Genomic DNA, 22,494 nt, shown 5'->3' with positions numbered 1-22,494 from the left:
AGCATCCAAATCTGCCCAGCAGAAGGTCACTTTAGCAATTTGCCAGGTGCTATACTCAATTTGCAGAAGACTAGATTGCAACCATCCTATTTTTAAACTATAAGATGCAGCCTTTAATGGTAACACTTCACAGCATGGAATGCACCATCTTGCTTCATCTTGATAAAATGAGCCTCTGCTTGGATCATCGCATATTGGGACCTGTTTTTTCATGAGACCGCACCTCTGATTCAGAGATAAAGTTGGCCACAGACCACACTGTAGAACCCAATGAATGACATTTTTCTATAATCTGCTCTTTGGTTACCCATTCTTGCACCATTAACTCTACCCTAGAAGGCAACTATGGTGGTTTATGCATTGCTCCTCCAAAATCTGTGTATCAATAATACATATACACTTTGATAGTTTTTGGCCCAGTTTCTGCTTCCTTATACACCCATGTAGTACCTACACAAGTAGTCTTATTGCTTTCAATTGGACTAGAGAGAGAGAGAAGATGGCAGAATTTGACCCCTTATAAATTTAACTCTCAATGTTTGGACAGACAAGATCAATTTGGGTCCTAAAGAATTTACGAATAAAAGCAGATGCTTTGATTTGGGGGGAAAAATACCAATTCTAAATGAAAGTGGTCCAAAAAGTTTGACTTGAAATATCCGTTCTCTCTCACCTTATTTAGGAGGCAAAGTGAGCTGGTGAAATCAGCTGATATTCTACTTTTACAAAACGCCATTCACAAAAGTCACCATGCATTCCAAACATAAATAGCTATGAAGTGTTAACAAGGTGGAGTGGGAGGGCAGACTAAGAACACAATTGCAGCAAATCTCCAAAGAGCACAAAAGCACCGTTTTTTGATTTGTGTTTTAAGAAAAGGAGTTAGTGACAGAGCCATCTTATCTACCTTACTTCAAATACAAAATTGAGGCAGCAAAGTTCACTATGGGACCACTAAAATACTATTGGTGGTTTTGTTTCCATAACCTTTTTTGGATTCACCACATTCTTCAGGGCACTAGAAAGTTTTTATACTACAGCAAACAAACTTCTTACAAAATGCTCAATATTATCTCTCTCAGTAGTGCCTTTCCTCTGACACAACCTAAGTGTTTTCTAAGGGTGCTAATCATGACCTTAAGTTTCTGTTATTGTGGGTTTTTTACATTTTTATAGAACACTTCTATTAGGGAATCAATTTTCATTTGCCTTTGGCTAATTAGTAAACACAAATTCCAGACTTCAATTAAATCCCAGACTACAGTATTCACGTCTTCAGTACATATTCTCTGAAGTCTTTAATGGTTTAATGGCTTCATTTAATACTAGTTCTGAACCATCAGATGTTTATTCATTCCTTTGGTGACACTGAACTGAGTAGGCCTAGTCAGACAGGATTCTTAAGTGCAATTACAATTCAAATTAGGTCCGACTTAGCCCTGGTCTACACTACAAACTTATGCCAGTATAGCTATGTTGCTCAGGTACGTGGAAAATCCAACTCCCAACCTAACTTTTGGTATAGACAGTGCTATATCTCGGGGAGTGATTTCCCATTAACATAGCTCTTCCACCTCCCTGACAGTTGGAGTACCTATGACAATGAGAGAAACTCTCCCATTGGGGAAGGCAGTGTGTGCTTACTACCTGTAAGCGCTACATTGGCGCAGGTGCAATCCTGTAAGTTTAGACAAGCCCTTACTCCGTATGGGATATTTCTTTCTCCTACTCCCCAACTTCAGGCGTAACCTGAATATGCCAGTGTTAATTTTCAGATACGAGATGTAGCAGATTAATCACAGATGTATTAAAGACCCTATTCATTACAATTTTTGCCTCTTGAAAGTGATGTAGAAAACTCTAGTTGGATGGTTTTTAATTTAATCCATTTTCTTATATTGAGGTTTATTTGTTGTACAGGTTTATTCTTCCCCCATCTCATCATGAATCTGTATTTTGATTTAAGACACAAAGTTGACTCAAATTCATAGTTTAAGCAGGGATTTCTATACATTTCTTAGTATTTTTCCCAAAGATTTCTTTTCAACATGGAAGAAGTTTCATCTTGTTAGAGCACATGAAAGTCAGGCGATCTAGGTTCACAGTTACTGATTAATTGACTTTGCGCCAGTGACATTTGTGCCTCGGGTCTCCTGTGTAAACTGTGTTAGCCACGTTTTAGAAGGTAATCTGAAATTTAAGCATTGCCAAGTGTGAAGTATTATGGACAAAATGGTCCTGTTTGATCAGTGAAATACAGACTTTATAGAATCATCTAGGCTGCCCTGCGGGGACGGGGGAAGAGGCCCCTTCCTTCACTATCTACTCCCTTTCACCCTGAGTTTATTAGCGTAGGATCTGTTCATTTTCTTGTCCACTATTTCTGCATTTTCATGAAGACAATCCAGGAAATAATCAGAAATCTGGCATGTTGAAAAGTTCTTTAAGGCATATATAGGGTTTCTGACTACTTGGAAGACCATCACATTCTGCAGTAGAAGCACCTCTTCTCAGTACCTTTCACAGTGAACCCTGTACTGGAGACCTTTTATTAGGCAACCTTCTCTGCCTTGAGACCACTCTGAAATATCCCAGAGTACCCCGTACAACAAAAGGCCACCTCAATTAAATAACTTGTTTATCAGTCATTTCACTGAAGTAGTATTTCATTGTATTTAAATAATCTATTTCATACTGCATATTCAGTATGATTGACTAAAATTTTTAAAGCATGCACAAGCAAGGGTAAAGTTTTTTGGTCAATGAGCTGCAGCATTTGAATTATCGACAACCTTAAAGCAGTGGTCTCCAACCTTTTTAAGCACAAGATCATTTTTTGAATTTAAATGCAACCCACGATCTACCTTAAAGAAAACGTAGAAAGAATAGTAATCACACAAACCCAAACACCCTTTGCCCTGACCCTTCTCCAAGGCTATGCCCTGCTCACTCCCATCCCCCCTCCCTCTGTTTGCTCTCCTCTTCCTCACTCACTTTCACTGGGCTGGGACAGGGGAGTTTGGAGTGTAGGAGGTGGCTCTGGGCTGAGCCTGCAGCAGGGAGTTTGGGTGCAGAAGAGGGCTCAGGACTGGGGGAGAGGGATGGGGTGCTGGCTCCAGGAGGGGGCTCAAGGCTCGGGCAACAGGTTTGGGTGCAGGCTCTGGGAGGGGGCAGGGGGCTAGGGGGCAGGAGGGGTTCAGGGTATGAGCTCCAGCAGGGCATCCCTTACCTTAGGCGGTGGTGCAGTGGGGCTAAGGCAGGTTCCCTGCCTGCCCTGGCCCCATGCCACTCCTGTAAGTGGCCAGCAAGTCCAGCAGTGGCTCCGGGAGGAGGGGCAAATAGCTCCAAACTCTGCCCCCGTCCGCAGGCACCTTCCCTGCAGCTCCCATTGGCCGCGGTTCCCCATTCCCGGCCAATGGAAGCTGCAGGGTTGGGGCAGCATGTAGAGACTCTGTCCCCTTTCCTCCCCCAGGAGCCACTGCCGGACAAGCCAGCCACTTCTGGGAGCAGCGTGGGGCCAAGGCAGGCAGGGAGCCTGCCTTAGCCCCTCTGCGCTGCCAAACTGTTGATTGACTAGTCCATCATGGAGCCTCTTATGATCTCTGTCTCAGTGACTGAAACTGAGACAGAATGTCAGAGGCTCCACGATCGACCAGTTGATCACAATCTACCATTTGGTGACCACTGTCTTAGAACAATTTCAACTGATCTGCTTCCAATGGCAGTTAATGGGACTAGAATTTCCTGAGTCTTTATTGGGGAAACAATGCTGTATCATTAATGAGCAGAGTGTGGCCATGCTCACTGAGACAGGACATTGAAAATACAGCTATTTCTAAATCCTCCGACTTTGGAAATCTTCAGAAATTCCAATAATAGAAAATTAACTTGAGAATGTTCTAGTTGCACGAAGTTAAGCACTCAGTCAGGAAATGCCAGAACTATGGCTGCTCATAGATTGATGACCCACTTCCACATCTGTTTTAAAAATCAATCACACTTCCTATAACTCATGCTTACATCGCTTCTCATAATTGTCTCTCCTATTCTACAGGATGATGTAATGATATCTGCTTCTTAGTTGTTATGCCCTCTGCAGTTTAGTTTCTCATCATCCTCTCAACCACATGGGTTCCAGCCAGCAAATTCTCCTGGGCTATGTCACCAGGATGCATCTCACTGTAAAACATTCCTGGATACTGTGAATCAAAATTCCAATCCTCTTCTTGCCAATGATTGAGGACTGTTAGCAATGTCATAGAATCATAGAAGATTAGGGTTGGAAGAGACCTCAGGAGGTCATCTAGTCCAACCCCCTGCTCAAAGCAGGACCAATGCCAACTAGATCATCTCAGCCAGGGCTTTGTCAAACCGGGCCTTAAAAACTCTAAAGATGGAGATTCCACCACCTCCCTAGGTAATCCATTCCAGTGCTTTCACCTCCTAGTGAAATAGCTTTTCCTAATATCCAACCTAGACCTCCCCCTCTGCAACTTGAGACCATTGCTCCTTGTTCTGTCACCTGCCACCACTGAGAACAGCTGAACTCCATCCTCTTTGGAAACCCCCTTCAGGTAGTTGAAGGCTGCTTTCAAATCCCCCCCCCCCCTTGCTCTTCTCTTCCGCACACTTAACAAGCCCAGTTCCCTCACCCTCTCCTCATAAGTCATGTGTCCCAGCCCCCTTATCATTTTCACTGCCCTCTGCCAGACTCTCTCCAATTTGTACACATCCTTTCTGTAGAGGGGGTCCCAAAACTGGACACAATATTCCAGATGTGGCCTCACCAGTGCCAAATAGAGGAGAATAATCACTTCTCTTGATCTGCTGGCAGTTCTTCTACTAATGTTGCCAAGAAGGCTAACAGCATATTGGGCTGCAAGGGCACACTGCTGACTCATACCCAGCTTCTCATCCACTGTAATCCCCAGGTCCTTTTTTGCAGAACTGCCGCTTAACCAGTTGGTCCGCAGCCTGTAGCAGTGCATGGGATTCTTCCATCCTAAGTGCAGGAGTCTGCACTTGAACCTCATGAGATTTCTTTTGGCCCAATCCTCCAATTTGTCTTGGTCACTCTGGACCCTATCCCTAACCTCCAGCATATCTATCTCTCCCCCAGTTTAGTGTCATCCACGAACTTGCTGAGGGTGCAATCCATCCCATCATCCAGATCATTAATGAAGATGTTGAACAAAAACAGCCCCAGGACCAACCCCTGGGGCACTTCTCTTGATACCAGCTGCCAACGAGGCATCAAGCCATTCATCACTACCCATGATCCCGACAATCTAACCAGCTTTCGACTCACCTTATAGTCCATTCATCCAATTCATACTTCTTTAACTTGCTGTCAAGAATACTGTGGGAGACAATATCAAAAGCTTTGCTAAAGTCAAGATATATATCATGTCTACCACTTTCCCCATATCCACTGAGCCAGTTATCAGGTTGGTCAGGCACGACTTGCCCTTGGTGAATCCATGTTGACTGTTCCTGATCACCACCTTCTCCTCCAAGTGTTTCAAAATGGATTCCTTGAGGACCTGGCCCATGATTTTTCCAGGGACTGAAGTGAGGCTGACTGGTCTGTAGTTCTCCAGATTCTCCTTCTTCCCTTTTTAAAAGATGGGCACTATATTTGCCTTTTTCCAATCGTTCAAGACCTCCTCTGATTGCCATGAGTTTTCAAAGATAATGGCCAACGAGTCTGCAATCACATCAGCCAATTCCCTCAGCACCCTCCGATGCATTGGATCCCATGGACTTGTGGATGTCCAGCTTTTCTAAATAGTCCTTAACCTGTTCTTTCACCACGGAGGAATGCTTACCTCCTCCCCAAACTGTGCTGCTCAGTGCAGCAGTCTGGGAGCTGACCTTGTCTGTGAAGACTAAGGCAAAAAAAGCATGGAGTACTTCAGCTTTTTCCACATCTGTCACTAAGTTGCCTCCCCCATTCAGTAAGGGTCCCACACTTTCCCTGACCACCTTCTTGGTGCTAATGTAAGCGGGGGAATAGTCTCGCTATTGTGGGAAACTTTCACCAGCCTACTTCACCAGGGTAGTGCAGAAGCCAGAAAAGGATCTGCATCCTCGCTCCCACTTCCTTTATCCAGAGGCCTCCCTACCCTTGAGGACTCCCCTGCCACTCTCCTGTCTGGCAAAGTCCTCGAAACCCCAACAAGGCTGGGCCCAGGATTCCCAGGGTACTCTCTCTGCACTGGGCACTTGTCTGATCCACTGATCATTATATACAATTTAAAGCAAATGCAAGTTATTTAATCAACAATTAATTTAAAAAAGAATAAGGAAAAATGGGAAAGGTTAAAGGAAACATCAATCTGCTCTGTGGCAGGGAACATCACAAACAGTGTCTCTGGAATGTCAGGACAGTTCACAATCTGTTCCTTGTAAGTCCCAGGCCTTCTTCTCAGGCCCTGGCTGTGCTGTAGGGATGCTGTGGGTTGGACACTCGCTCTGGTGGTGGCCACACGTTCTCAGGCTCTAGGTGGCAGGGCCCTTCTTCCCAGTGTTGCCCCCACCCTCTCAGGGTTACCAATCCCGCTCCGAGTCTGGCCTGCAGAGCCTCCTGGCTGAGGCATCTCCCTGTGCTGGGCCCACTGCCCAGAATCCCCCCTTGCTCTCCCCAGCTGCTCACGACACCTGGCCCCGAATTGCTCCAGCCCCAGTTCTAGTCCCAGCCCCAGCCCCGCTCTGCCTCAGCACGGCGGCTGCTCTGCTCCCAGCTTCATGGGCTGCTTCTCTGGCGCCTCTGGCTCTGGTTGCTGCAACTCTCCTCCCAGGGCTAGTCTGCTCTCTCTGGGCTGTGCCTCTGGCTTTGGGGCTGCAGCTCTGCTCCCAGGACAGCGTCTGCTTTCTCTGGGCTGCTTTTCTGGTCCCTCTGGATCTGGCATAGCTCTGCTTCCCAGCTCAGCTTGGGCCCCTGCCTTCTCCTTAGCTCGGCCCCACTCTTTCTGACCCAGGCAATTCCAGCTCACATGGAAGGACTGGACCTCCCCGGCCTCCTGACTCCCTGATTAGCCTACACGCCCCATCATTCAGGCTGACCTAGAGCATTGGCCTCTCCCCATTGCTCCTAGGGACTGGCAGTCTCAGGGTCCTGATTCCCCATCGATCCTTCCCCCTTTTAGTACGGGGAGCTAGCAACTAAAACACCCCCACTGAATGTTAGTAAGGGGGCAACAGTTCCCTTACACTAACAAGAAGCCATTCTTGTTACCCTTCACATCCCTTGCTCGCTGCAATTCCAATTGTGCTTTGGCCTTCCTGATTACACCCCTGCGTGCTCGAGCAATATTTTTATATTCCTCTGAAGTCATCTCTGTCCAAGTTCCCACTTCTTGTAAACTTCCTTTTTGTGTTTAAGTTGACCACAGATTTCTCTTTTAAGCCAAGCTGGTTGCTGACCATATTTGCTATTCTTTCTGCACATCAGAATGGTGTGTTCCTGCACCCTCAATAAGACTTCTTTAAAATACAGCCAGCTCTCCTGGACTCCTTCCCCACTCATTTTAGCCTCCCAGGGGATCCTCCCCATCAATTCCCTGAGGGAGGCAAAATTTGCTTTTCTGAAGTCCTGGGTCCATATTCTGCTGCTCTCCTTTCTTCCTTTTATCAGGATCCTGAACTCTACCATCTCTTGGTCACTGCTGTCCAGGTTGCCACCTACTTCTACTTCCCCTACCAATTCTTCCCTGTTTGTGAGCAGCAGGTCAAGAGGATCATAGCCCCTAGTTGGTTCCTCCAGCACTTGCACCTGGAAGTTGTCCCAACACTCTCCAAAAACTTCCTGGATTGTCTGTGCACTGATGTATTGCTCTCCCAGCAGATGTCAGGGTGACTGAAGTCCCCCATGAGAACTAGGCCCTGTGATCTGGAAATTTCTGTTAGTTATCCAAATAAAGCTTCGTCTACTTCCTCCTCCTGGTCTGGTGGTCTACAGCAAGACGTCCACCATGACACCATCCTTGTCGCTCTCACCTCTAAACTTAACCCAAAGACTCTCAACAGCCTTCTTTCCAGTTTGATACTGGAGCTCTGAGCAATCATACTGCTCTCTTTCATACAATGCAACTCCTCCACCTTTTCTCCCCAGCCTTTCCTTCCTGAACAGTTTATACCCATCCATGACAGTACTCCAGACGTATCGCTCCTCATCCAACATTTCTCTAAGCTGTTCTGTTCTCTATTCAACATTTTAGTAACTTATTTCTATAGCAGTTTAAGTATCTTATCCTTGCGTTCATTTTGCATATAATGAGCATATAAACATTTTGTAATCCAAATAAAATTATTCTATTTTAAGTACAATTGTCCTGATTCTAAACAGGACACAAATGTACAATAATTACAATTCATGTATTACTTTAAAAAAACATGATTTAGGCAAGATCTATGCTAATATCACTGCCATGATACATAATTCAAGCCACTACCACAATGCAATTCATTTTCACCTAAAAGATAAGCCTCAACAGAATAGCTTCAGAGTATGAAGTTTAAGAAAGAAAATTTACTCTAGCTGATACTGTGGAGAAGACCGACATGTCTAGAGTTACTCTATTTCTATTAAATGTGAAAAAATATATTTCTTACTGGCACTGAATTTCAACAGGTGAAGCCCAACTTATTGTTTTGAGCTAAAGTGAGTTCACTGGTACTTCAGTGGTTGGCTTTGATTTTAAACATTTGGACTTTGAATTAAAAGTGGATGAAAAAAATGTTTCATAATATTTAACATTTGTCTGAACAAACAGCAATATCTAAGAGTTTTACTTCTACACAAAGTATGGATCATTTTTTATTTTACAACAAAAAGTGGCCCAATTACAATCTTAGAGAGCAACCAGGAGTTCTCAGTATTGACTGGGAAGGTTTAGGAGGGTAAAATGGACATTTTCAGCACGCTGTCTGCGACATGGAGCACTCCTCATTCTCACTGATACTTTTACAAGAGATTATGACAGTACAATCTAGGGTTCAGATTTGTTTTAATGTAACAAAGTCTGGTTCCTATTGAATTTACTACACACTCATTATGCCAAATCTTTTAAACTAGGTTTGTGGTTTCTATTAATGTAAATAACTTCAAATTTACCGTATTCTTAGAAGATTAATATAGTGAATACGTTGATAAAAGTATATTATATCAAATAATATATAATAATAATAATATCAAAGAGTTAAAGTCAATAATCAACTGAAAACCGCACTGCCCCAATTTTTTTTTTTAAAACCTGCTACAGTTACAACCTTCAACTACCAAGATTACTACAATAGAAGAAAACTTTTCGTTTTAGCCTGCATTTGATAACACTAAGTATTCTCAGTTTCATTGTTCCCCTTCTTGCTTGTTGGTGTTAAAAACAGGAAAGCACGATATAAAGCCACAAAAACTTGGCAAGGGACAACAGAACAGAGGTAATGACATTTTTACTTGACTGATTTCAATCGGATGTGTCCTTTTAACACTGCAAGTGCACACACATTTAACAATAGACAGTCAGTCCAGTTTCTGATATTTACATCAGATGCCTTGCTCATTTCCGATAAATACTCTAGCTGACAAGAAGATCACTATCTTGCATTAGTTTGTTGTAGCAACATTACAAAAGTAATTGAGAGAAAGTTACTTGAATTCCTGATAAGTAAAAACCGGGTTTTAGAATTTTAAGGTCAAGAATTCTCAAATCTTAAACTGGTTATACACACTTCAAGCATATCATATTTATAAAAACTACCCTTAATGAATCTTAAGTTTAACTATAGAAATCTGGGCAAATTCTGATAGCTGAAGACTTTAATGGTTGACTGATAATTTCCTAATACAGTATTGACAAATACAAGATAATGCCTCTACATGCATACATTAAAGATAGATTTAGGGTTTAACACAACTTTGGGGCCAATACCTGGGTCAGATTAGGAAAAACAGTACTGTACCATTACTAGATCTAATTAAAGAAATATATAAATAGAGTGCCATCCTGTTACTTTACTCCAATGAGGCTGGGTGGATTTGTCTGCGTTTTGCCAAGAATTTTAGTTACAGCAATTCCATAAAGTCCATTTTTAGTGCAGGAAAATGCAGTATGTTATTTCAAACGTGTGGAAGTATACTAGGCACCAGGACTTCAGTTAAACTATGGCTATCAAGAGAATAGGAGAAACACCACAGATCTTACAAATAATGAATTTTGATAGTATAGCTTTTAATGGCAGGCATCTTCTGAAGTTGATAGTCCTGAAGATAATTTGGCTCAACTCCAATGTAATTGGTTGCAGACTTTAAAGGGAAATTTAAGTTGGCTTCAGTTGCAGTTTATTTAACAGAGCTTGAGGTAAAAATTCAAATACAAGCAAGCATAAATTTGGAAACAAAAGTTACAGGTAGAAGAAAAACATAACATGCAATCTGTAGCCTATACCTGTTAATAAATTACTTTCCTGTCTAATAAAGTATTTCTTACCCCAAGGTTAGCCTTTGCGGAGCTCAGCAAGTCCAAAGAATTGGGATTCACTTTTTATGGGACCCCCCTGGCCCCACTGACAGACTTCTTGTCCTCTTTTCTTTTATACAATTACAGACTAATGTCCTTCAATTCAGGGGTCCCTATTTAGAGACTTTTAGTGGGGTTCTTTTTGTCCTTGTAAACTCTGAACCCTGCATCTGGCCCAGACTGTAAACACAAACTGGCTCAGTTGACAGATGTCCATTGTTCTCATGTTAATTGGGTTAGTTCTCAGGATTTCCTCTCTTCAGGTGACAGGTTTCACTCCCATCAGATTTGGAATATAATATCCTACATGTTAGATAACAAATAATTTCCCATAGAAATATATTGCAATAACCATGACAATTAGCTAGTTCTGAGCTTTCGACTCCCTTTGGTGAAATATTGAGAAGGTTGTCAGATACAGGGCAATATACTTGTCTGGGCCTTTCTGTGTCACATCCACACCTTCACCTTACTCTAAAAGTGATCAGGAAACATGCTTATCCTTTATACAGAAGCTGAACAAGGTCACAGAATATTCCTGCTTCCATTAGATGAAATAATAAAACCTAGATTCAAGTGATTCACTTTATGTACAAGAGCCAACCATGTTTAAAGGGTCCTTAAGCATTGACTGGATTGCTCTTCAAGTGTAACACCATCCTTACATAGTGCGAAAACAAGTCTTTTTAAAGGAAGGGGTATGGGGCCAAGTCTCCAAATAGAAAATATTTACAATAAATTTTAGCTTTTGACTGGCTGATACCAGGGGTATCATTAAGAGTTGCAAAGCGTTCTGTACTTTCAAAGCAGAAAAAAAAACAGGGCTATGGCAATGACCCAATGATCTACTATATATGCATGTTATTTGCAGAAAGTTTTCAAGGTGTTAGGAGATAGCAGTACAGTGTATATATTGGATGTAATAATTTGAACTAGTTGTACACAACTGATTGTCAAGTAAATTAAGTCACTAGAAGGTATCTACACATTACGGTAAACAGAATAATGAATACCTGCTCAATGCAGGTGGTCAATAATGTTAGGATGCAAGGGACAGTTTAATGGTATTGAAATATATTGAGTATGATTAATTGGAGGCCTTCAATTAACACCGAGAAGGCACTGAAGACAAAGAACCTCATCTTGGATACTGTTTTTAATTGTAGTCATATCTTAAAGGTTCTATTAGAAAAAAGGCCCAGAGAAGGGTAACAAATGTTGACACAGCCTATATTTCTATGAAGACTTCCCCCATGGGAAGAGAGATACACAATGCTACATCTATATAGTTTAGAGATGAAACAAAAGATAAGTGTTCAAAAAATGAATGCTATAGAAAAAAAGAAAGTACTCCTACTGGAAGGTTCCCTTGGGTGCATCTACACCAGAGCTTAATTTGTAAAAAAAAAGATGCTGGAGCTAAAAATTTTTTTTTGTAATAATTTTTTTTCCCCACTTTTGTAACTGACATGGCAAGCCCACTGATGCCAGAGCCCTGAACTACCAAGCCTAGAGTACTGGGGCTCAGCCCTGGGACATAATACTGATCTATACAGCAAAAACCCTGTGCAAGTGAGTCTCAGAACCTGGGTCAAGTAACTCAGGCTCACTCTGTTGAGCTAAAAATAGCAATGTACACTTTTGGGCTAGGCCTGGGCTCAGTGACGCTTCTCCCTTGCCAGGTCTCAGAGCCCAAAACGCCCACACTATTATTTTTAGCCCGACAGCATAAGCCCGAGCCACTTCACCCAGGCTCTGAGACTTGCTGCCACAAGTTTTTTTTTTGCTACATAGATTCACCAAATGAGTCAAATGAAGACTTGTTATGTGTACAAATTAAATATTCAGACGCCCTGCCAGATTTAGAAGACGGCACCAAATATAAGCAAAGACTACTGCATTTGGATAGCCTTACCTCAGACTGTAGGTGCTGGATCACAACTGTTAATGCTTCAAACTTCTGGTTACTGCTTGCCAAGAATTTCTTCAAATGCAGGATAATTTCACTTTGGTTCTCACATTTTGTTTTGTATTGTGCCAACTCACGTGTTTTTGTCTCAGTTGAATGCACATCTGGAGAGGTTTGTGTATGTATGCATGAACTTTTCCTCTGCTTGTCTTTCTCAACTGCAATTTTAAAAAGAAAAAAAAGACAAAAAAAAAAGAGACATTCTAATTAAAGTATTCACTTTTGAAGTTTTACTAGCTACCAAAGCTGGAAGTCAAAACACACAGGAAATAGAAACAAATATTTAAAGAACATTTCCTGAGCCACTTGGACTGGGTTAAAAGGGTTACTTTTTAATAGCATTATGGTTCTGAGGGTAATGGATTGTACAACAGCTTCAGCGTTCTCTTACCACAAAAGCCATATACAACTCAGATTGCTCTTAATGATTATGCATTTACATTTGTTCATTGAACGCATTTTAGCTAACTCTTTACACTGCAATTTTGGATTACCATTTTCACACATCCAATACACTTCAAGCTTCCCCTATCCCATTATGCACAGCCTGAGGATTACCTACTTTAAGATTTTAATATTGCAAATTCAGACACTTAATACATTAGTGTGACGGATTCTCCCCCACCCCCCATCTTGGGATGCTGCCTGGAACTGGGATACCACTGAGCCCGCTTGACCCACCAACCTGGGCTCCCTTTACAGTGTACTGCTGTGACAGGCCCACAAGCCCCCTCCAGCACACATACAGGTAGGGACACACCCAGGTGCAGCTCTACACACAGCTGCTGAGAACAGCTCTACCTGGGAAGACTCAGTTAAGGAACTGCCAAGTACTCAAGTGTACACCCACCTTTGGAGGGTAAATCCCAAATTACACCATCTTGCGCTGCACAGAGAACTGGGGGGAAGGATAGCTCAGTGGGTTTGAGCATTGGCCTGCTAAACCCAGGGTTGTGAGTTCAATCCTTGAGGGGGCCATTTAGGGATTTGGGGCAAAAATTGGCAATTGGTCCTGCTTTGAGCAGGGAGTTGGACTAGATGTCCTCCTGAGGTCCCTTCCAACCCTGATATTCTGTGGTTCTAAGCTCATGAAATTCGCCCCTTCCCTCAATGTGGAGAGGGATATACACAGCTTTCTGCCCCAAGTAATGATTTTCAGACAAATCAAAACAAGTTTATTAACTACAGAAGATGCATTTTAAGTGATTGTAAGGGATAGCGAACAGATCAAAGCAGATTACCCAGCAAACAAAACAAAAATGCAATCTAAGCTTAATATACTAAAACTGGATACGAGTAGCAAATTCTCACCCTAATTGTTGTTTTAGACAGTTTGCAGAGATTCTCGAGGGCAAGCTGCACTTGCTTGCAGCTTAAAACCCCAGGTATACCTTTCACAGGCTAGAAATCCCCTAGCCTGGGTTCAGCCCTTCTCCCACAGTTTAGTCCTTGTTTCTCAGGTGTTTCCAAGCATCTCCTTTGGGCGGGGAATCAATGAAGAACCCAGGATGATGTCACTCCCCTGCCTTAAATAGCTTTTGCAATGGCGGTAAGCCTTTTTTCCTCCAACTTTACTTCCCACACCTTTCAGTGGAAAAACACTAGTATTCTGTGATGGAGTCCAGTACCAGGTGACTTGGTTGCATGATCCCATAGTGTCATAGCAGCTATGAGTCAGAGGCTGTTTGTAGCATCCTCAGGAAGGCTCCCTAGTGGGAGATTAACATCTTCTAAACCCTATTGTTCTCCCTAATGGCCCTTCCCAGCCAGCCATTTAAACTGAGTGTCTTCTGCCTAGTGGGCATTCCCCAGGTGTAAATACATTTGCAATAGATACATAGACAATATTCCTAACTTCAGATACCAAAATAGTACATGCATTCAAATAGAATAATGATATTCAGTAAATCAATCTTTTCAATATCTCATGACCTATTTTGCATAAAGTACATCATAGTTATGCCATAATCATATCACAATAATATCTCTGAAGAATATGGGGCGTAGCGTCAAAACTAGATCATGCCACATCAGAAGAGACCAACATTTCTAAATTCATTATTTGATTCTAACAGGCGTAAAAGGTTTCTCTATAGCCTTCAATTTGTAAAGTCAGCAGCGTGTAGCTGTTAAGCAGGGCCAGTGTCTCCCTTTAGTTCTCACAGGCTGTGAACAAATCCTATAGCAAACACAATCTGATGCAATATACAGATATCCCAAGGTAGTTTAATGAAAACATCAAGACAAATGAGCCATTAGTTTAACTATCAAGATTAATTGAATTTAAAGTTGAGAATCAAAGGAAACTAAATTTGTAACGATTTGAGAGAGGTGAGATTTGATGGGGGGAAAATAGAAGTAAAAAAGTCCAACATTTCTTATGCATGATAATCAGTAGTTTATAAAGTCTTTCAAAAGCTCTGAAGACCAATGAAACAACATTGATACATTCAATACATCAATATCCTACTATATCACATCACTGAAAGTAGGTTGAAAACACTGGTTAAGAACCAACATGTATCAATACTATTAGTAACAACCTTGGGTGGCTTAGAGCAACTACCCAAACATTTGAAAGCAGAGTCCTCATTCAGGAACATTAAACCAATCATGCCCCTTTTCCCTTGCCATGTGTTAAGGATCTCAAGGTAATGTATAATTTTTCCCCAAACACACTATCCCATAAGAATCCATGAGTGCTGCCGCCCCCACCCTCAGGAAATAGTGGTGTAGAGGTTCCTAATGATGCTTCTTTCTTGGCTATTTCACTGCCCATCAAAGCATGCAACACTGACCAATGAAGTGTCATTGGCATTAGCACACATTTTAAATGAGTGGACTAGTTTGCATCTTATAACTACAGTTTCAGTGTCTCAGAAAACTCAGGATTGCTCCTTCTGTTATTCTCGTCACCTTTCAAAAGGTTCCTCAAAACCATAATGAAGACAACAGAAGTCTTCCCATGTCCCTCCGAGCCAGTCTTTCACACCCTGCAGGGACATACCCCCCACACTTCAGAAAATGATACTGCACTGGTAACAAATCAGTCTCACCTTAAAAGTTAATAGCCTGACTCTAACCCCTAAAAATGACTAAGCTGATACCATTTAATGGCTTTTTGGGGAAGCTACATGATATGAGCTCATTGGCTCAGTCAGGGTTCTTTCTAGTGAACAGGTATCTGCCATAAAACAAACTCACTCCTGTCTTGCAAGCAGCACAGAGTGGGGTTGGGGGGAGGGGGTTATTGTTTTGGGAGAAAAATTATATCAGATACTGTCTCTTAGTTGAGTTTATTTCAGACAGGTACAAAGCAAAAGCAGACCATATGTGACACAGGATTCCACCCATATCCATATTCCCAGTATTTAGCCAGAATGAATTTATCACACAAATCCATTAAAGCATTGATCAAAGCCTAGTGTTCAGGCTGCCAAATAATTTTCCTAGTCACTTGATCCAAATCTCTGTCAAACCCAACGCCGGGGACTTGTGACAATGCTTTAACACACAAATGTAGCCCATTTCAATGCAAAGACTTTCCCTCAAGCACTTTTGTTACATAATGGTCACTGTACCACAACAGCCTCAATGTTCAAGGCTTCTCCGCAAGCATGAACCATTATCAATGGTGTGAGATGCCTCTACAGATAAAGATCACCCAATCCCTCCTATGCCTGGTTATGACCTTATGTCCTCTGGGCAGGTCACCTCTACTTGTTCCTTTTGTGAAGAGAAAAGTTCCTAAGACCCCAAAGCTGTACAGGAAGAGCTGAACCTCAAACAGAGAAAGCCAAATCACAGTTGCATTGAAACAATAGTATACAAGAAAGCGTGAAAACATGAAAGAACAATATTTTAGCATAGATTCCTGTTAAGGCCCTCAAAATTGAGGGAGCGACTTCAGTTACCAAAACGAAGATGAAGATAGGCTAATGAGAGTAAGGTGAATTTGGTGAGACTAACTTGTACAGCGAGTCACCATCCTGAACGTAAAGTCTATTCCCCTTAATTATGACCCCCAAATCCTTTCTACATTAAGCTTAATGTGAGTCTTTATAACAAGATACCATCCAGTCCATTTTTAAATTCAGTGTCTACTGCTATTGCACTTAACTTCTGATTAAACACTGCAGACTGTTCCAGATCTCACAAGCAGCATAACCAGATAGAGTCATCCTCATAATTACGTAGACCGCTGTGCTCATCTGTCAACATACAAGGAATTGGATATTTTATTAAACTGCACCCATCTGGTCAGTGCATATTGGCTAGAACTCCAAATACCTGCATCTCTGGGAAAAGTGCATTGTACACACTTGGGACAGTCCTCAATTGAGAGCTCTTCCTAGCCTCAGAGATCTATCCTGTGCCAATGACCAGGATATGGGCAGTTGTGCCCATGGTCAGAGCTCGAATTGGTAGTCAGGAACCAGAGCCAACGGTCAGAACCTGGTTACCTGGAGTGCACCGGGGCAGGGGAAGGGCTGAGGCACCAAAGCAAGGACAAGAGCTATTGTAGCCACACAGGCAAATACTTCAAGCAGCCACTGAACTGCAGCAGCTGGGCTTAAGAGCATGTCTGCTGACTCTTCCAACCAAACAGGAGGTGAAGCCCAAGATGCAGCATACAACAGACCAGCTCCTTAGGTTGCCTGGAGACTGGCTCTGCTGAAAGCTTGGATTCCTGACACCCTGGGGCTCTAGAATACAATTGTCTGGCTGAATGAATGCAGCTGCCATTTGGCTGAAGCGGAGCCAAATCCACCTCTTTGCGAAAGCCTTTTTTTAAAAATTTAGGAACAGTTTCTCCTGACTCCACTGGGAGTCGGACCAATCTGATATGAAGTTGTGCAGGAGGAGAAAATGAAGAACTATTCTATCACTAGGGTGTATCCCATATACTTGTTACATTTAAGAGCCTAGATATAACAAGGAATGTAACCACTCCTGTAAAGTCTAACTTGAGCTACTTCGGAGTGGCTTGGTCCATGTTGCTTTAACAAAACATTCAATCCTGACAACCATTTGAGCTTCTACATCTGTGCACTTAGTTGCTGAATAGCTACTGAAATTCTGCCTCCATGAATAACTAAGCTTGGCCACATCCCAAAACTTATCTGAAGTTTACAACTCTGAAAACTTATCCCCTTGAGAATTTCTACTGCTTTCTTGAGTTTATAGAACTAAACCAGAACCTTTTGCATTACTCCAAGTGACTTTATTGGTATGTCTACACTGCAACAATACCCACAGCTGGCCCATGCTAGATTACTCAAACTCACAGGGATCATGCTGCAGGGATGTAAAATTGCAGAGGAGACATTCTGGCTTGATCTGGGACCCACCCTTCCCCGCAAGATCCCAGCTCCCAAATGCTGGGACCCTAAGAGGAGTGAGAGTCCTAGAGCCCAGGCTTCAGCCAAGCCCAAATGTGTACACTGCAATTTTATAGCCCCGGAGCCCCAGAGTCAGCTGACACAGGCCTGCTGCAGATGTTTTATTACAGTGTAGACATACCCTATGAGTAAGGATATGATTTAGTCACAGAGATCACCGATTCCATAACTTTAACAGACCTCTGTTCCAAACAGGGCTAAATAAGAAAGAATTGGAGCAGAAACAACCAAACCTTTCACCTCCAAGCTTTCTAATTCTTGGATCAGGTAAGAGTCTGAAGTTCTCTCTTACCCCAAGCCATCCTCTTTTCATGTTCCTTCACCAAACTGTTAGCTTCTAGAGTGGTTTGAAAACTAACTAACTTTCTCATCCAAGCATTTGTCGTCGTCCTTAAATACTTGCTTCTGATCCTCCCTGTTAGCAAGATCCAGGCTGGTCAAAGCTTTCTGGCTTTTTTTTTTTCTTCCATTTTCTGGAAAACTAACAACATTGGTCAAGCTGCTGCTAATTCCTTCAATCAGATGTACCAGATCAGCCTGGGCATTTAACTGAACTTGCATTTCTTTCCTCACTACCTAGATCTCCTCAACTGCAGTTTTTAATTCCAATTGACTGGATTTAATTTCTGCTTTGAAGTCGTCTTTCATCTGTTGCTGGCTCCTCTGTGCATCAAAAACTGTTCCAATTTCCTTTTGGGAAACTTCTATGCCATTTCTTAATTCCTTTTGACCAGCTTTCATTGCCTCCTGGCTAGCTTTAATTTCTGCCATCATGGCAGAAATTAACTCTTTATCTCCGCTCCAGCAGGAGCCATGGAGTCTTCTTGGATATATTACTCCACAGTGACAACAGCGGTCACAGGTTCCAGGCCATCAGGAAGGTTTGCACACCAGCAGCTAGTTACCACTTATGTGGAGAAGTAAGCAGGTAACCGTCTGGTGAAGTATCCTACTTCAGGTTATAGTCAGTACACTTAACTGAAGACACTAGATAGAAACAGAGCACACCTTACAGAGTTCTGTGGAATAGTTCAGTCCCAAATTTCATCAAGAGTATTAGTTAGTGTAACAACTGCCTGATTTTGACACACCCAACCTATTAAATCCTTTACTGTCATCCACGTATGTGGGATGTCACTTGGAAAGTTACTCCCAACAGCTACTTGTTCCAGGTGTCAATCAAAAGCACCCGTGGGAGTTGTTGCCAATATGTTTGGCTTCTTTGCAACACAAGAGGCATCCATGAGAACTCAAAAACCCTCCCTCTTCAAGAGAAGGGCTCAAATGAATGCTTTTAACTGCACATAAGAGTTTGAAATCCCTTATTTCTCAGTTAATGGCCTCAATATTATGCTGAACTGGGTAGCTCACCAGGACACTGCAGATGTTCCTAATTAAAAGTTAATGAATAAATCCATGAGTGCCTTTGCTAAAAACACCATCACTACAACTAGTACTGCCTCTGGACAGTCTCAAGAAGACTACATACTAACTGATAACGGAACATCAGTTATCTTCATCCCTGAGCTAAGTCCTCTAGTTCACAGTTGAGGCCCAGTGGCAAAGCAGCATGGGGAAGATTACCTATTCTATACTGTTCAATGTGTTTTTGAGGTCTTCATTCAGTAGGCCTACCAACCCAGCAAAATTTGGAGTGTTAGCTTTATAAAAGCAAAGTTATGTCTCATGTCTAACTATATACCTCATAATAATTCTAGGTAAGCATATTTGCAAGTAGTTCGATACCTGACTGCCCAGCTGTTTGGATAGAGCATGAGACAATTTACTCACTGCACATTGATTTTTAAAACCACTAACACAAGGTGCACTTTGGAGTTGATAATGAAGTACCCCCCCCCTTTTCACTTTACACATGAATCTCTTTTTGAAGGCGATCAAGTATCAAAGCTTCAATTAGCACACAATATTTTGGGTGAGATTCTAGTGCAGCAGAGAACTTAAAGTCTTGTGGCAGGGCACGGGAAAGAGAGGAAACAAAGCTTTACACTTCTGTTCCCTCAGGATTCCAGGCTATTTTGGAGGCCAAAATAACCCTCAAATAATGTAGAGCGCCTGAGGGTGATCTGTCCAAAATGACAGTATCCTGGATGCCTATAGGTGGGCAGCACTATCGAGAATCCCTGAAGCAACCTTCACAAGAATCCTACTCTTGACTTTAATAAAAGATCGCTTATGGAACAAAGGGACTAGTTTCCACAATTCAAAATAGTGAGCAAACATAATTATAAGCACACTCAACACCACCCTATTGGAGCTGTCCACTTTCTGGTCAGTCTTCAAAACCCACACGTCTACATTAGGAGAGTTGGAAGATGCAGTTTGTCTTATTCTGGTGAATCTAGGTTTTCCTTGATGAATCTTCAGCATTCATGTACATGTATGGTAACCACCTATTAACTAAAAGATACACACAATATATTGTATGGGAACTATTTTGAATCCAAACATCAGACAAAAGGACACCTATCAAATCTAGTCATCTTGACAGTTATTGAAGATAGCAATCCATACAAGTATAAGAATTCGGCAGTACACCACCCACCAACCTCCATCCACACAATTAGGTTAACTTAACCAGCAAGTAATTCAAGGAAACAGGAGATATTCCACCGCATTTGAACATTCAACATCCCATACCCTCAGCCCTCCCTAAAAACTCTGATCAACAGTCCTAAGCATCAGCATCTTGGGAGCATGGAGAAGAGTTCCAGAGCCAAGAAACCTGGAAAAGAATGCCTTGATAGAATCCCCCAGCCTTTGACATGGGTGGGCCTGCATTCAGAGAATGGTTTTCTGTTAGGTAGTAAGGCCATTTGTTGATGTTTTGGTTAAAACCCAAAAGTTTAACCTCACCTGGAGGACAAGGATACAGAGCCGCGGCACTCAGGTCTTATGGTCACAACAGTATGCATTCGCTTAAGAAAGCCACCACATTCTACACCAGTTTTATTTTCAAAATGGGTTTAAAGGTGTAGTTCCATGTAGAGTGCAATGCAGTAATCTAATTATGGTGGAAAAGACAGATTTTGCATCCAAGAAATGAAGTTGCAACCATCTGGGAAGTCACAAGTACAAAGTCATCACTACTATACTAGGATATTTGGATCAGTCTTTTATTGGCTGAGCTTGCAAAGGCCGTACACGCATATGGATGGCATTTTCATCTGTGCAACTTTTGAACACTGCATTCAATCAATTTCAAAGAATGTTCTAGGTATCTGTGGTCAGAACTCTACTGATTTAGTGGAAATCAGAAAACGGGGGAAAATGGAGGTCATATGAACCCCCAGTTAGCACACCCACAACCTCAAGCACCTCTGCAATGGTCTATAAGAGCATAAGAATGGCCTTACTAGATCAGACCAATGACCCATCTAGCTCAGTATTCTGTCCTGGACAATGGCCAGATTATACAACTGGTTGATGACACCCATTAATGCCTTCCCAACAACACCACCACCCCTCTCTCATCTGTTTATCCTTCCAATGACCTGAAGAACTGTGTAAAGCTTGAAAACTTCTGTTGGGGAGAGAGAGGTTGGTCCAATGAAAGATATTATCTTACGCACCTTAAACTTTATTAGGATGATAGAGAGACAACAAGTTGACATCCCATACGACTTATTTCCCAGACAAAAAATAATGGTGAGGGGGAAGGATGGTGCACACAGAATTCCTGCCATGGTACTAACAGGTCACATGGAGCACCACGCATGAAGGAGGCAGTAGGGGAAGATATGCAGTGAGTCCCTCAAATAGGAGGGCAATGGGAAGGTGACACATAGGAAGCATATGGGGAAAAACGGAAAAATGCAAGAAGCCCCCGGTACATGCAATACAGTCTACAAAAGCTAAGTATTTTTGCCAGGTGCCCGGTTTTTGACCAGAAAGTCTTATTGAAAGAGAACCTGTGTGGGATCAGGTCAGAAGTACTAACTGGACACCAAGTCCGGTTATCGCCTGCAGGGCACCAGAACAGGTGGGGCACTGCCCGCAAGTGTGCTCCAGCCTGCCCCCTGCCAGCGCGGCACAGAGCGTGAGGGCCAGGAAGGGACAGGATAGGGGACAGAGCAGTGCAGGGGGGCCGCCTGGTCATCAACCCACACCAGACCCTTTCTGGGGCTCCCTCCTACCCACATCTTGTGGACAGACAGGCTCAGTGTCCGCTCCCAACCCAGCTCCGCAGGTGGCAGGTGAGTCCCGGGGGAGAGAGAGAAGAAGGGAGGGGGGGGAAGAGAACCTGTAGTAAACAAAGGTTGTGAAACTTCCCCCGTTCCCAGTTTAGTGTTTTGAATTTCTCAGTCAGAGTGCAGGAATACTATGTAGTTATTGATACACAAACAGCTTTCAGCAATACCACAAACTCCTGCAAATTGTTTGCTAGTTGTAATAACTAGCTATGAGTTATCAGTATTGAAGGATTGTCTAGGATTCAAAGCTTTTTTAGAAAAAATAAAAACAGAGGGCCGAGAGAATAGAAACTCAAAGTCTAATAGCTAGATTTCATCAACAGTCTGAGAAAACTTAGAGCTGCTGCAGTCTTTCACAAGAGTGTACTGCTAGTGCAGCTAAGCAGACTTCCCTT

General features: G+C 42.5%; 1 protein-coding gene across 3 annotated transcripts in view; it reads right to left on the bottom strand.

The window, feature by feature from the left end:
- Positions 1–22,494, bottom strand: part of MTUS1 (microtubule associated scaffold protein 1) — a 158,229-nt gene that overhangs the window by 53,754 nt on the left and 81,981 nt on the right. For all 3 annotated transcript variants that reach the window (XM_043513703.1, XM_038398534.2, XM_043513704.1), the window contains one exon: positions 12,433–12,644. In XM_043513703.1, coding sequence (XP_043369638.1) covers positions 12,433–12,644 — 212 coding nt within the window. The remainder of the gene's footprint in view (positions 1–12,432; positions 12,645–22,494) is intronic.

The sequence above is a fragment of the Dermochelys coriacea genome, chromosome 4, assembly GCF_009764565.3.
Source record: "Dermochelys coriacea isolate rDerCor1 chromosome 4, rDerCor1.pri.v4, whole genome shotgun sequence".
NCBI classification, from domain to species: domain Eukaryota; kingdom Metazoa; phylum Chordata; order Testudines; family Dermochelyidae; genus Dermochelys; species Dermochelys coriacea.
Note: the sequence above shows the minus strand (reverse complement) of the source record. Positions and strands in the feature narration are given on the sequence as shown.